The sequence below is a fragment of the Eleginops maclovinus genome, chromosome 18 (assembly GCF_036324505.1).
Source record: "Eleginops maclovinus isolate JMC-PN-2008 ecotype Puerto Natales chromosome 18, JC_Emac_rtc_rv5, whole genome shotgun sequence".
Lineage (NCBI taxonomy): Eukaryota > Metazoa > Chordata > Actinopteri > Perciformes > Eleginopidae > Eleginops > Eleginops maclovinus.
Genome location: NC_086366.1, coordinates 7,367,337 through 7,380,705, shown reverse-complemented (window position 1 = coordinate 7,380,705; position 13,369 = coordinate 7,367,337). Strand labels below are relative to the sequence as shown.

Genomic DNA, 13,369 nt, shown 5'->3' with positions numbered 1-13,369 from the left:
TCTGGTAACATTTACAACCACCAATGCATCAGGACATTTTTTATGTAAAGTATATCATGAGGCTAACATTTCTGTGAACAATGCAATGCCTTCCTTCTTTGTGCTCTCTCGAGAGACAAAGCACTATTATATTTTTTGTTCGGAAACAACAATAGTTTCCCTTATCCAGAGTGTTTCAGGCCTCCCAGCACCATCCTCCCTTCAATTGCTCCCAGCAAGCTCAGCTTCTACCGCAATGTTTTGATGTAATTGGGATTTTCTGTTATTCAGCATCTGGGATTTACATGTGTTGGTAAGTTTTTAATTGTTTTGTGCTCGTATAAAGATTTTGTTTGTGTTGTGCTGTGTTGTGCCGGTCATATATGTAGATAAATCACATTTACTTCCTTTGAAGTAGAATACTGTTTAATTACAGTAACACAAATTACCTCAGAAGATGGGCCTTTTTTTATTATATTTCCAATTGGTGTTTTTTCACCCAACAGAAACACCCTGAGGTGGGAAGAATGAGCCGTGTGGAGGGTCTGAGGGCTGACTCCTCTCAGTTCACTCTTGAGGGAGAGCCCTTCTGCATCCTGGGGGGCTCCATCCATTACTTCCGTGTCCCCAGAGCCCACTGGGAAGACCGGCTGCTGAGGATGAAAGCCTGTGGCCTCAATACTCTGACAACGTAGAGTCCTTTTGTAACTCCACTATGCCTCATAATAACTTGTCACAATTAATAGAGAATGTCCAACACATCATCACATCATTAAACTAAATGTTTTTGTATATAAACAACTTACATGAGCCAGAAATATAAGCTCAAAATCCTTGTTTCCTTGCTTGCTTTTCAGATACGTGCCATGGAATCTGCACGAGCCTGAGAGAGGAACATTTAACTTTCAGGATCAGTTGGACATCAAGTAAGGCTTCTATGTTAAGTATCTCCCTCTTTGTAGAAAAAACATGTAGAATTGTTATGTTAAAATTAACAGAAGGTGTCCAACCTTTTTTTTGTAGGGCTTTTATCAATCTAGCTGCAGAGACGGGTCTGTGGGTGATCCTGCGTCCTGGACCTTACATCTGCGCTGAATGGGATTTGGGCGGGTTGCCTAGGTAGCACCATCTGCCCATTGCTTTTAAGTATTGCCTTTTATTAGAAGTGTGCCAAGAAATGTTTTGTTTGTTTGTTTCTTTCAGCTGGTTGTTACAAGATAAAGACATTCAGTTGAGGACCACTTATCCTGGCTTTGTAAATGCTGTTAACCTCTACTTTGACAAGCTTGTCGCTGTAATCAAGCCTCTCATGGTAAGTCAAACTCAAAATTTTGTCCAAATATTTCCTAAAATAACTACTGTAGCTTTCAGTGAGACAAGCATTTATTGTTTTTTGTACAGTTTAAAGAGGGAGGCCCAATCATTGCAGTTCAAGTTGAGAACGAGTATGGATCATATGCCAAAGATGAGAGTTACATGCCATTTGTACGGAACGTGAGTTGTATTGCAATGCTTATTTTTGACTGAAAGTTTTTACATTACATTATACTGAATGAATTCCATATAATTTTCCGCAGTGTCTCCAGACCAGAGGAATCAAGGAGCTCCTGTTGACATCAGACAACTGGGAGGGCCTGAGTTATGGAGGGATGGAGGGAGGTGAATTAATAACTGCCCCTCAAAAGGGGGAGAAATGCATAAAGTGTATTCTTTTAGATTTATTATGATTCAATATTATATTTATAATAATACAACATCATTATGACAAACTACCGCTCATAATGTCTTTTGTCATTGTTTGACTTTGCTCTTGATTTGATCTAAATCTGGTTCCTTTCAGTTCTAAAAACAATAAACCTTCAGAGATTATCATTCGGAGCTATTCAGCACCTGGCTCAAATGCAGGTCAGTGATTGCAAGCTTTTCAATGGGGCTTTTGTACTCATCATTGATTAGATGCAACAAAAAAAGAGGATGAGGGTTTTGTGTTAGAGGAAAATGTCCGATTTAGAGTCTCATTAAAGCCTTGGTAGACTCATACATCACAGTAGACGGTAAGGCGTTTTTAATGCAGACATGTGTTCTGTTTCGCGTAGCCTCAGAAACCTCTAATGGTGATGGAGTATTGGTCCGGCTGGTTTGACATCTGGGGAGAACATCACCATGTGTTCCATGCTGAAGGTACGGAAACACTTTTCAACCATCATTGAACATTTATGCTTAGCACATGCTCAATTTCAGCATCATTCTGCAGGCCATTTGTTCTATTACACACGCTTACGCGGCGGCAGTGACTTAGTCTGTAAGGGCTTGGACTGGGGTCCAAAGGGTCACCGGTTCACGTCCCAATTGGACCAGAAAAATGGAGTGAGGTGGTAGCTGAAGAGGTTCTTCTTCTTCTTCTTCTTCCACACGCTTCACCAAGGGCAATGTACATTTTCAGACATTCAGGTTGCCACTGTTAATGTTAATGTTTTTGTTGAAGGACAGTTTAACAAATGGAGAAGAGCAATTTTGGCTCACTGTTAGTTTAAAGTCTTTTGCACTATATATTTGCATTGCAGATATGCTTGCTGTTGTGTCAGAGATTCTTGAGAGAGGTGTCTCCATTAATCTGTACATGTTTCATGGGGGAACCAGCTTTGGCTTCATGAATGGAGCGATGGACCTAGGCACCTATAAACCTCAGATCACCAGTTATGGTTGGTGTGAATTACCTAAGAGTTCAGAGACCAAAGATGTATAAATATGATTCCCTTTAAGTAATGCATTGCTTCTTACTGTTTTTGCATTGTACCTTTTTATTGCAGATTATGACGCTCCGCTATCTGAGGCTGGAGATTGCACGCCAAAATATCAACTCTTGAGGACTTTATTTAGCCAGTACCACTGTAAAACCTCGCATCATTGATTGAGCTACATATTTTATGAGAAACTATGAAAACCAACAATTAATTTGATGACTTCATTATGCAGAGTAATTGAGTTTGCCTCAATCTGCTTAATTAAATGTTTTTTGCTAACTTGTGTTCCAGCTAAGCCTCTTCCTGAAGTGCCCTCTCCTTGTGAGAGGAGAGTCTACGACCCTGTTACCATCCAGCAGCACCTGTCACTGTGGGACAGCCTGCACTTCACTGACAAGGTATGCTACAGAAGGCCAGCAGCTGTCAGGTGTTTTTTATAAAGAACTGGAAAATGTTTTATCCCTACCGTCTGGTATACAAAGGAGCATTGCAGGGATGAGAGTAAAATGCAAGATGTGGTGAGCTTCAGAGAGACAGAACATCTATGTTATCGGCCTCTGTGCCTACTGCGCTGTCCTCACTTGTATAGAAAAGTTACAATATGCTGCTCTTACAGATGTCTCACAGCTGGCAGCTCAGGTTTGGACATGCATCAAGTTGTAAACACAACTGCCTCCTTATTTTCTTTGTACATTTTCATCTAGTGATACTTAAACAGCCTAAAACCAACAGTGGTGGTATCGTGCACTGCCTGTGAATTTACAGACACAGATTTCATTTCATTGTCCCCAGAGATCTGATGAGTGTTGACTTCTGCCAGATGATGTATCTAATACTTTAAGGACAATATTATCCAGCCTTTCAGGTCAGAGAGGCCGGTGAACATGGAGAATCTCCCTGTCAACAATAACAATGGTCAGTCATATGGTTACACACTGTATGAAACCACAATCACCACTGGAGGAACCCTCAACTCAAAGAACAAAATCAGAGATAGAGCACTCGTAAGAATAAACAGAAACAAACACACAAAGGACACATGCTAAACATATTTCTTTAATGCATACAACATCACTATACAGATTGATCTATTTGTATTTTCCTTCTTTCTAGGTTTTTGTGGACAGAAAATGTATTGGTACTTTGGACTACAAGACTCATGAGCTGCCACTCCCTGATGGAAAGGTGACTTTTCTAGAGGCAGTTCTTATCTGTACACCACCTTCCCTACGTTTTAAAATTATACTTGAACCTAGAGCCAATTACCAAAGGGCAAAGTCCAATTTGTTTGAACTCTTCCAGAAAGAAAAGCCTTACCTCTGTAATGTAGTAAACAATAGCTTTATTTACTATATCTTCTATTTTTTGAGAAGTGATCCAGCAGATTCCAAATATGGAGCATGTCATTTGTTTCAAACAAGGTTAAGAGGAATTTACAACACAATGGGATTCTGAGAAGTCAAATGGATTACATGTGGACCCGATGAACTGATAATTTGGCTTAATAACTGGCCTAACTGAATACATTTTCTTTTAAATTAAACTTGTTGTTTGTATTGAAGGGAGAGATGACCTTGAGCATACTTGTGGAGAACTGTGGCAGAGTGAATTATGGGAAAGCTCTGGATGAACAGCGCAAAGGTATTTTGCCTTCAAACATTAGCTTCTTGTCCTCTGGCCTTACATAGACTTATTGCTTTTATACCAGTTATGAAATCAGGAGTTCAGGAATACTCACTGTGCATTTCTCATGAATAATACAGACCTTCAGTTTTCATGTTAGAACTGATTTCTAATCCAAGATTAAACCCTTCTAAAGATTAGAATTAGAAGAATAAGAATAGTTCAGAGAGTGTTGCTTGGAAACTGAAAAGTTCACTTGAATAAGTCAAATAACAGCCACATGGAAAGTTACAGACAGTTTCTATATGTTATGGCATAATATGAAATCTCACATTGTACTAATTACAGGTATTGTTGGAGACATTCTGTTGAACCACACCCCTCTGAGAGGATTTATCATCTTCTGTCTAGACATGAAGCCATGTTTCATAAAAAGGTTGGTTAGCTTTAATTTCATGCTATTTTGGCTCGCAATGTCAAGATTGATTTTTACTATGATTATAGTGAGCTTATCATATGAATGTCTTATCTTGTTTCAGACTGATGAGTTCAGATCAGTGGAAGTCTGATGTCAAGTCACCCTCCATCCCAGGGTTTTTCCAGGCCAGACTATATGTGGAAGGTCCTCCAAAAGACACCTTCATCAAACTCCCTGTAAGTAACCTTTATGTTAAACTGCACCCTTACAGCTAGGAAATATTTTATATTGATCTATTCTTCTATTATACTTCTTTTATTTAAAAATGATCAAATATATATATATATATATTAAAAAAACATGTTTCATAATAAACGACATCTTGAAGCAATTCTGAATCATTTAATGCCTTAATGTTACTGCTCTACAACTGTGTTTTACTGTAGGTAATTGTTTTGTAATAATACTTAAACTAAACTTAACTTAATACTTTAAAATATTATTACTAAAATAAACAGTACACATTTGTTTTCTCTTTATATAGATAGATGGATGGATGGATGGATGGAAGGATGGATGGATGGATGGATGGATGGATGGATGGATGGATGGATGGATGCATGGATGGATGGATGGATGGATGGATGGATGGATGGATGGATGGATGGGTGGGTGGATGGATGGATGGATGGATGGATGGATGGATGGATGGATGGATGGATGGATGGATGGATGGATGGATGGATGGATGGATGGATGGATGGATGGATGGATGGATAGAGTACTTTATTGACCGCACATTGGGACATTGTTGTGTTACAGCAGCAGCAGTGTGTTTACGCACTAAAATATTTAAAAGGTGGAATATCATACCTGTGGATCAATTCACAGGGTTGGGGTAAAGGAGCTGTGTTTGTCAATGGGCAAAACCTTGGACGCCATTGGTTCATTGGACCCCAGCATTTCCTTTATCTCCCTGGACCTTGGCTCAGAAGTGGAGAGAATCAGGTTTATAAAATTAACCCGTTTTCTATTTATTTTTATGGGTAGTAATTGTTGACTTATAACATTTTTTGTATTTTCATATTCTCTTTCAGATTATTGTTTTCGAAGAACAAAAAGCAGATGACAAAATCATTTTTGCTGAAAATTCTGATCATGGAAAGACAATTGATGTTTACAAACTCCCCTTCTGCACACTGCTGTAAACATAATGTACAGCAAAACAACACATAAGGGGACAGTTTATTGATCATTGTCATAATTAAAAGCTATTACTTTACTAACCATAATGCTTTCAGTTACTATTGTACACCAGTAGCTGATGGTCATGTGTTATCTTCATATATTTAGTGAACTGTTTCATTGACTCTGTGTCCTTAAATTCAACAATTAAATAAGGTCTCTTTTGTCTTGTTTTGGACTTCGGTTTTAGCTTTGTATTGACTAGGAAAATGTTATTTGACCTTTTTGACCCCTTAAAAGCGTTACATGTCCTCACAAAACCTCTCCTTCACATGAGCGACGCTCCCTTACTCACAAGAGACACCTCGCAATGGAAAACAATTTCACCAGAATGCATAGCAACCGGAAAAGAACACCTATTTTATTTCACAATAAAAGATAAACTTCTGTTATCCTGGTCAGCCCCGGCACATATTGACTAAATATGTTGAGTATTCAAATAGTGATGAAAGTTCACATTTATACCATTTGATTATGGGTAAGCATTTGGAATATATAGTGTAAATAAACTATAAATCACATATATGCTGTAATGTTTACAGCTCCTATAGTTTTATTCTGAAAGAAAAACCCGGAAGTTCATAAAGCTATGGCTAGCTTACCTTGTAAATATATCCGTCAGTGTTCCTGTGTCGGTACAGCAGTTGCAGGACGAGCACTCGGTTATTCCAACTAGCAGAAGAGTCGACTAAATGCCCTTAACAACCTATTTTTAGTAACTTAATATTAGCTTCATTCACATTGAATGTACTGATAAATGTACGGCTTTCGAAATGGTTGCATAGTGGTGTGTTAGAGCAGCTCCACAGTACATTAGCCTAGCACAGCTGCTGAACTGGACCAGTTACGAGTTGATTTGGATATGTTTAGCTAAGTTTATTTTTTTATATATATAAATATTTGTTTGCATCTTTATCCTGACATGGAGTCAAACATTGCCACCGTTCTTGGGTGCTCGGCGGGCATCGTTGTGTGTGGACTTGTTTTTGCAGCATACAAACTCGGCTTACTGTACCAGCTCTTTCACAAGGTAGGTTGTCAAAAAATCAACATGGTTATTATGAAGCCTATGCTTTTCTGTTTGTGTACATGCATTGCAGCTTTCAGATAAAATGCATGTAAAGAAACAGAAAAAGACAGAGTCATAGCAATCACACCTGTATTATCTGGCTTTTGAATTTACCTGGAAGCTGTCACGGGTGAAAGGTAGAATGGCCTCTATTCATGAATAGAGGCCATTCTACCTTTCACCTGTGACAGCAAATGTAAACTTTGACCGACATTGTGGTTCTCTTGCACAAAGGCTATCACAACACCTAGGTTGTTAGTGGGATTGCACAAAGCCCAGAGGCACGTCACCTCTGCAGGCCACGTGTGGCAGTTGTGAAATATGAATGACCATAGGGTTACACTGACATAGTGTGACAGATGACCTTTAGATGGGCTATCATCTCACCCTGAGAGCTTTCCCCCTACTTAACAAAATAGTTTCTTCTGCTGAATCAGTGAAAGAACATGATCTTACTATTCTAAACTTACTTTTATGTCCTCTAGCTTAATCATCTCTATTTTAAAACACCATTAATGAACACAATGCAAACAATATCTTGTTCATTTTAATACTGTCAGTCCTGCACAACCCCCAGAATTTTGCACATTGTACACAAAGCTACCTCGTATATATGTTGGCAATAAACCTGTTTCTGAATCTGTCCTCAGGCTGAAATCAAGAGCCCACGGCATGGAGGCGAGAGCGTGGCAGAGGTGCTGCGTGCCCACGGGGTCAAGTACGTTTTCACCCTCGTCGGTGGACACATCTCCCCTATCCTGGTGGCTTGCGAGAAGCTGGGTATCCGCATTGTGGACACCAGACATGAAGCCACTGCTGTCTTCGCTGCTGATGCTGTGGCGAGACTTTCAGGTGCAGATTTAGGTTATGAAATTAGATAAATCTTGGAACCTGAGTGATATTTGAGCTCATATCATGTTACTGGCAGTTGTGCAGAATACAGGACTTGGGTGTGCGTTGCCCTTGTTAAGGTGTGTCTAAGTAAATAGGGCTTTCCCTTTACTTTGTAAACACAAGTCTCTATCGTACAGCATACATTTTGCCTGGATTACATATCATTGTGCCAGTATTTGGGCCATGGTATGGCTATCTCAGTGTGTAGTTATTTCCTCTAGTCAGTCATGAGTGTGTGTGTTTTTATGGGCATCTTGTAATCTTAATCATCTCTCCTACAGGCACTATCGGTGTTGCAGCAGTGACAGCAGGCCCAGGCCTCACTAACACAGTGACAGCAGTGAAGAATGCTCAGATGGCTGAATCTCCTTTGCTGCTCATGGGAGGAGCTGCTGGTACACTACTCCAGGTATGACGGTCCTTTAATCGTGTTATCCTTCCTCTTAAAAGTCCTTACTTAGTGTCTAACCTCTCCATCTGTTGTGTCCGCTGGACAGGGAAGAGGAGCGCTGCAAGATATCGACCAGATGTCTCTCTTCAAGCCGCTGTGTAAATTCTGTGCCTCCATCAGGACTATCAGGGAGATCGTGCCCACCGTCAGGAAAGCCCTCGCCATCGCCCAGTCAGGAACTCCCGGTCCTGTTTTCATAGAGTTCCCCATCGACACGCTCTATCCCTTCCACCTTGTGTCCAAAGAGTTTGGTGTTAAGAACCCTCCCAAAGGCCTGATGGGCAAAATTGTCACATGGTATGTTATCAAAATGTCTTGTATACACTTTACTGTACTATTTAATGAATGTAAAAAACAAACAGTTGACTTACAGAGACAGTAGAAGAATTACAGTTTCATGAAATTACATTTTAAACTTCTCTGTATACATTATTAAAGTCAGCAAATGTATGGGTGAATTGTTACATTGTTGGGGTGTTTTTGAGGGACAAAAGTCTGGAACACGTACATTTTTAAACTTCCTTACATTCATTGTAGCTAGTCGGACCTCAATTTCTGTTACAATCTTTTTTTGTTTTGCTCACTCCCTATGATTCATGTAGATCTCAACTGTCAAAAATGCTATTATTATTATTATTAGAATTATTTTCAATGATTGTCTGATTTCTTCTTAGGTACCTCAATAACCACCTATTGAACCTCTTTGCTGGAGCCTGGGAGAAAAGAGATGTGTCTCCACTTCCTGTTGACATCCCACAAGCCACAGACGATCAGGTAAGACTGAACAGTAAAGGAGTGATACAACGTGTTTTAGAAAATTACACTGTACTCTACCAGTCAGTATCGTTCCTCTCTCTCAATGTGTACAGTAAAACGATGGCTAACTCAGCGGTTAAAACGTTCTGCTATTGTTGTTTTTTGTTTTGTTACATATAGGTTCAAAAATGCATCGAGTTGGTGAGTCGAGCCAAGAAACCTGTTATTCTGCTTGGTAGCCAAGCAACACTGCCCCCAACACCAGCCGATGACATCAGGTGAACCCCCCCCCCCCTCTTTCTCTACTTTTTTAATCCAGTGTCTTACTTTCTCTGTACATTCACTGAGCAATGCTCATCTGGGAAATAATGTTTTCCTGCTGTATAGGAAAGCTTTGGAGGACCTGGGCATCCCCTGCTTCCTTGGAGGCATGTCCCGTGGCATGCTGGGTAGAGACAGTCCCATCCACATCAGACAGAACAGGCGAGACGCTCTGAAGGACGCTGACCTGGTGCTCTTATTAGGTCAGACACACACTCTTACGATCTAATTACTCTATGTTGACAAAGCAATAACAGAGGTTAACTTAATAATGTAAAATAACAGGGGGAACCGATTTGTTTTATTAATTGTGGTTTAACAGAATGACAGCTAAAATAAACTTAAACCAACTCTGGAAGTTGCTCTATGTTTGTATGCGACCTGTGTGGCCAGTCAGTAAAGCCACAGCATACCCGGAATTCCTGTAAGAAATATTGGAGGAATAAAAAGTTTTGTTTCCAGGCACTGTGTGTGACTTCCGACTGAGCTACGGCAGAGTTCTTAACCGGCGCAGCAAGATCATCGCTGTCAACAGAGATAAATCGCAGCTGCTGAAAAACTCAGATATGTTCTGGAAACCGACTGTAGCAATTCAGGGTAGGTTTACAAGCTGCTGCCATGATGCATGATCATTATAAAAGAATGTATCATCTGATTGCTGGTGACTTATAGAGGATGCCATTGAAAATAGGTGTTTTCGGCACTGATGATCATTTGTGATAACTGTGTTACTAACACTAACCCCAGTCTGACATTAGTATTCCAGCACTGTGTGACTTTAAACACATACCTTTCGCTATTAATTTATACTGCAGTTTTGGGCCAGATGGCAGATATATCAGTTAAACTGTTAGAGTGTTACATTTAAATTCTGCTCTATTTTAGGTGATGCTGGTACTCTGCTAATGAGGCTCACTAAAGGCCTAAAGGGCCATCGCTGTCCAGAGGAATGGCCTCAGAGCCTCAAAGCAGGAGACATAACCAAAGAGGAGAAAAACAGGTAAGCAGAGGTGATGATCTGTGAGTGCGTCGTCATGTAATGGTAAAACATCTCTTAAAAAACTCTTTTCTATTATTATATACATGTCCTGATTGGATGTTTAACAACAAGAAATCAAAGAAAATCTCATGAATAATTCTAATGTTAAAGCAACTGTAGCTACAAAATCATGTCTCCACATAAACTAGAGTACTTTCATTTCAGGGTTAAAGCTGACGAGAAGACCGACCACCACTTAAATCCTTTGAAAGTCCTCCACTGTGTGGATGAGCTGATGTCAGAGGACAGTATCATTGTTGCCGATGGGGGGGATTTTGTTGGAAGTGCTGCTTACATAATGAGACCGAGGGGACCTATGCGATGGCTGGATCCAGGTTAGATCTCTTTGGCAAATTAACAACTAAGAAAAACTGCTGTGATTCAAACAACCGATGTTTGGTTGTTTAAAATGTAAATGTAGAGGGCTTTAAATTTAGGAGTATAGAACAAGAACGAATCATTTCAAGTCACCTAATTGACTCCAGTTGTTTGATGACGTTGCTTTTTTATCAAACACAAAGAGGTTAAAATGTACTGTTCCTTGTCTCTGCAGGAGCCTTTGGGACCCTCGGTGTTGGAGGAGGATTTGCTCTGGGGGCAAAACTGTGCCGACCTGAGTCTGAGGTAAAATATTAAATCAGTCATTTCTAGTTCTTTGTATCTAATAAGCCATTTTTACACTTTGTGAATAAAATGCAAATTTGTGTGCTCTTCAGGTGTGGATAGTGTATGGCGACGGCTCCTTGGGATACAGTGTTGCAGAGTTTGACACATTCACTAGACACAAGGTAATTACAATATCAACATTATACATTTATAAGCAACTCTCGTATCTGTCACAAAAGTGAAATACTATAAGAGACGTTCCATTTTTAGAATTGAATAAAACAAAAGTTAAATATATTTTAAATATTTATAAAAACATGAGAAGTAAGAATTTGCAATTGCATAGGGAAAACAAAATGTATAGATTTATTTATAAATAAATAATGAAGCTGTTAGTAGTTCTGCCTTAACAGCTGAAATGGAGTGGAGTAAAGGTCAATCTAGTAGTCAGCAGGTACAAATTTGTAAAAAAATCTGCACACTTTTTCCAGACACCAGTTCTAGCTGTGGTGGGAAACGATGCATGTTGGAGTCAGATATCAAGAGAACAGGTTCCCATACTCGGCAGCAACGTGGCATGTGGTCTTGCATTTACAGGTACATGATTTTTTATCTCAAAACTGAATCAATTAAATGTATGAATGACAGCTGGGCAGATTTTAACTGATATTTTCGGCTCCCGTTTCGCAGATTATCATACAGTCGCGGATGGCTACGGCGGCAAGGGCTACCTTGTAGGGCGTGAGGATGAGGACAGGCTCAGCGACATCATCAGACAGGCTCAGAAGGAGACCCGGGAGGGCAGGGCTACACTCCTCAATGTTCTCATAGGGAAGACCAACTTTAGAGAGGGCTCTATCTCGGTATAGAGCCGCTGTGATTTCTGGAAACGTCTGCCTTTACCTTTGGCTCTACATAGACTCTAATATCAGGCTCCAAGAGAGGATGAAGATGCAGCTGGATACCAGACCTATGCTAATCCTTTGTGCCCTTAAAGCCATATTTCACTTTGGTATGAGGAAATTACTTACAGTTCGCTGATCACCTAAAACAGTTCAACATCTATCACTTACTTCCATCATCAGATCAGGTGAAAATCTAGTAAGACCTCTGCAAACACCAGAATCATAACTCTGTTGGTTTCTTGCAGCTTTGTTATTAACTAATAACTGAAATACCACAGCTCCAGATGTGCCAGCCTAGAAACTACATATTAAGCTGTATAACTTTCAGGTTAATGTTGAGCAACTACGGAAGATTGCTGCATTTTAAAAAGGGAAACAAAAAGTAAGGATTTCTTACGTTAAGGGATTTTACCTCTTCGGGGGCTCTGGGTTAGATTTCTCACCTTTAAAACAGCCTATCATTACTTTCCTGCAAATAAACCGGTGACTTTTTGTGTGAGAGAGTTTTGGTTTATGTTATCAGATGCGACCACTTTGCCTTTTCTCCTGTTATCAAATGAACACGGAGCCTTTTTATGAGGAGACTTTACAGCTGTAATATTCTTGATTGGTTTCTGATTTGGGATAAAAAATGTAAAAATATTTTTGAATGTTGATGATTGACAAATAATATGCCTTTTAATGTTTGATTGTGTCTTGGAATACATTGATATATGTAGAATGAAAATGTGTTTGCTGAATCAGTTATGTATTTGAATGATATTTAATACTAACTAGTATGCATTGATGTGGGCTGTCATTTTAATATGCCTATATACAATATGTATTGCACTATAATTATAACGTATTTACTCACCAGGTGAACGTGTGTGGATCATCTCACTCCAATATATAACTGTTTTATTTGGTATTTTGAGGGACGTATGTCAAATGTTTTCGATCGTACAATGTTAATTTCGGTTGATCCTCAAATAAATTGAAAAAGAAAGAAGGATACGAGTGGGCTTTCAATTTTCTGAGCACACTGGCACTTTTACAGATTACAATGTAGTTATTGAATACTTCTTTTTGATATATCACATCTGACAGAGACTAAAAAGTAACCTTTTCCCCTAAATCTAATCTTTATACTGACTTCTTTACAGCCACCTAAATGTTCATTGTTTAGTGTTGCTTGCCTGGGGAAATGGAGTTTAACTTTATGTTACACTAACTATGCATTTGGGGAAATTGACAGCTGCTTTTGTTGAACTTTGCCATTTAATCTAAAATAGTTTTGCCTCATAACTCTGCTAACTCACATCTGTTCAAATTTCAGG

General features: G+C 39.4%; 2 protein-coding genes across 2 annotated transcripts; both read left to right on the top strand.

Moving 5' to 3' along the window:
* The first annotated feature begins 116 nt into the window (after positions 1 to 116).
* On the top strand, positions 117 to 6,156 carry glb1l2 (galactosidase beta 1 like 2). Its single transcript, XM_063906747.1, has 19 exons — positions 117 to 292; positions 486 to 670; positions 837 to 905; positions 1,003 to 1,098; positions 1,183 to 1,291; positions 1,381 to 1,473; positions 1,557 to 1,638; positions 1,820 to 1,884; positions 2,076 to 2,160; positions 2,544 to 2,681; positions 2,790 to 2,870; positions 3,015 to 3,121; positions 3,581 to 3,727; positions 3,837 to 3,908; positions 4,286 to 4,364; positions 4,695 to 4,782; positions 4,886 to 5,000; positions 5,656 to 5,772; positions 5,862 to 6,156. The coding sequence occupies exons 2-19, from the start codon at positions 507 to 509 to the stop codon at positions 5,970 to 5,972; spliced, it is 1,818 nt and encodes a 605-aa protein (XP_063762817.1). The 5' UTR covers positions 117 to 292; positions 486 to 506; the 3' UTR covers positions 5,973 to 6,156.
* A 459-nt stretch (positions 6,157 to 6,615) lies between these two features.
* ilvbl (ilvB (bacterial acetolactate synthase)-like) lies at positions 6,616 to 13,042 on the top strand. Its single transcript, XM_063907761.1, has 14 exons — positions 6,616 to 7,039; positions 7,729 to 7,930; positions 8,254 to 8,381; positions 8,470 to 8,720; positions 9,098 to 9,197; positions 9,360 to 9,457; positions 9,567 to 9,703; positions 9,963 to 10,097; positions 10,386 to 10,500; positions 10,705 to 10,874; positions 11,093 to 11,163; positions 11,256 to 11,327; positions 11,637 to 11,742; positions 11,836 to 13,042. The coding sequence occupies exons 1-14, from the start codon at positions 6,932 to 6,934 to the stop codon at positions 12,012 to 12,014; spliced, it is 1,872 nt and encodes a 623-aa protein (XP_063763831.1). The 5' UTR covers positions 6,616 to 6,931; the 3' UTR covers positions 12,015 to 13,042.
* Positions 13,043 to 13,369: the final 327 nt, after the last annotated feature.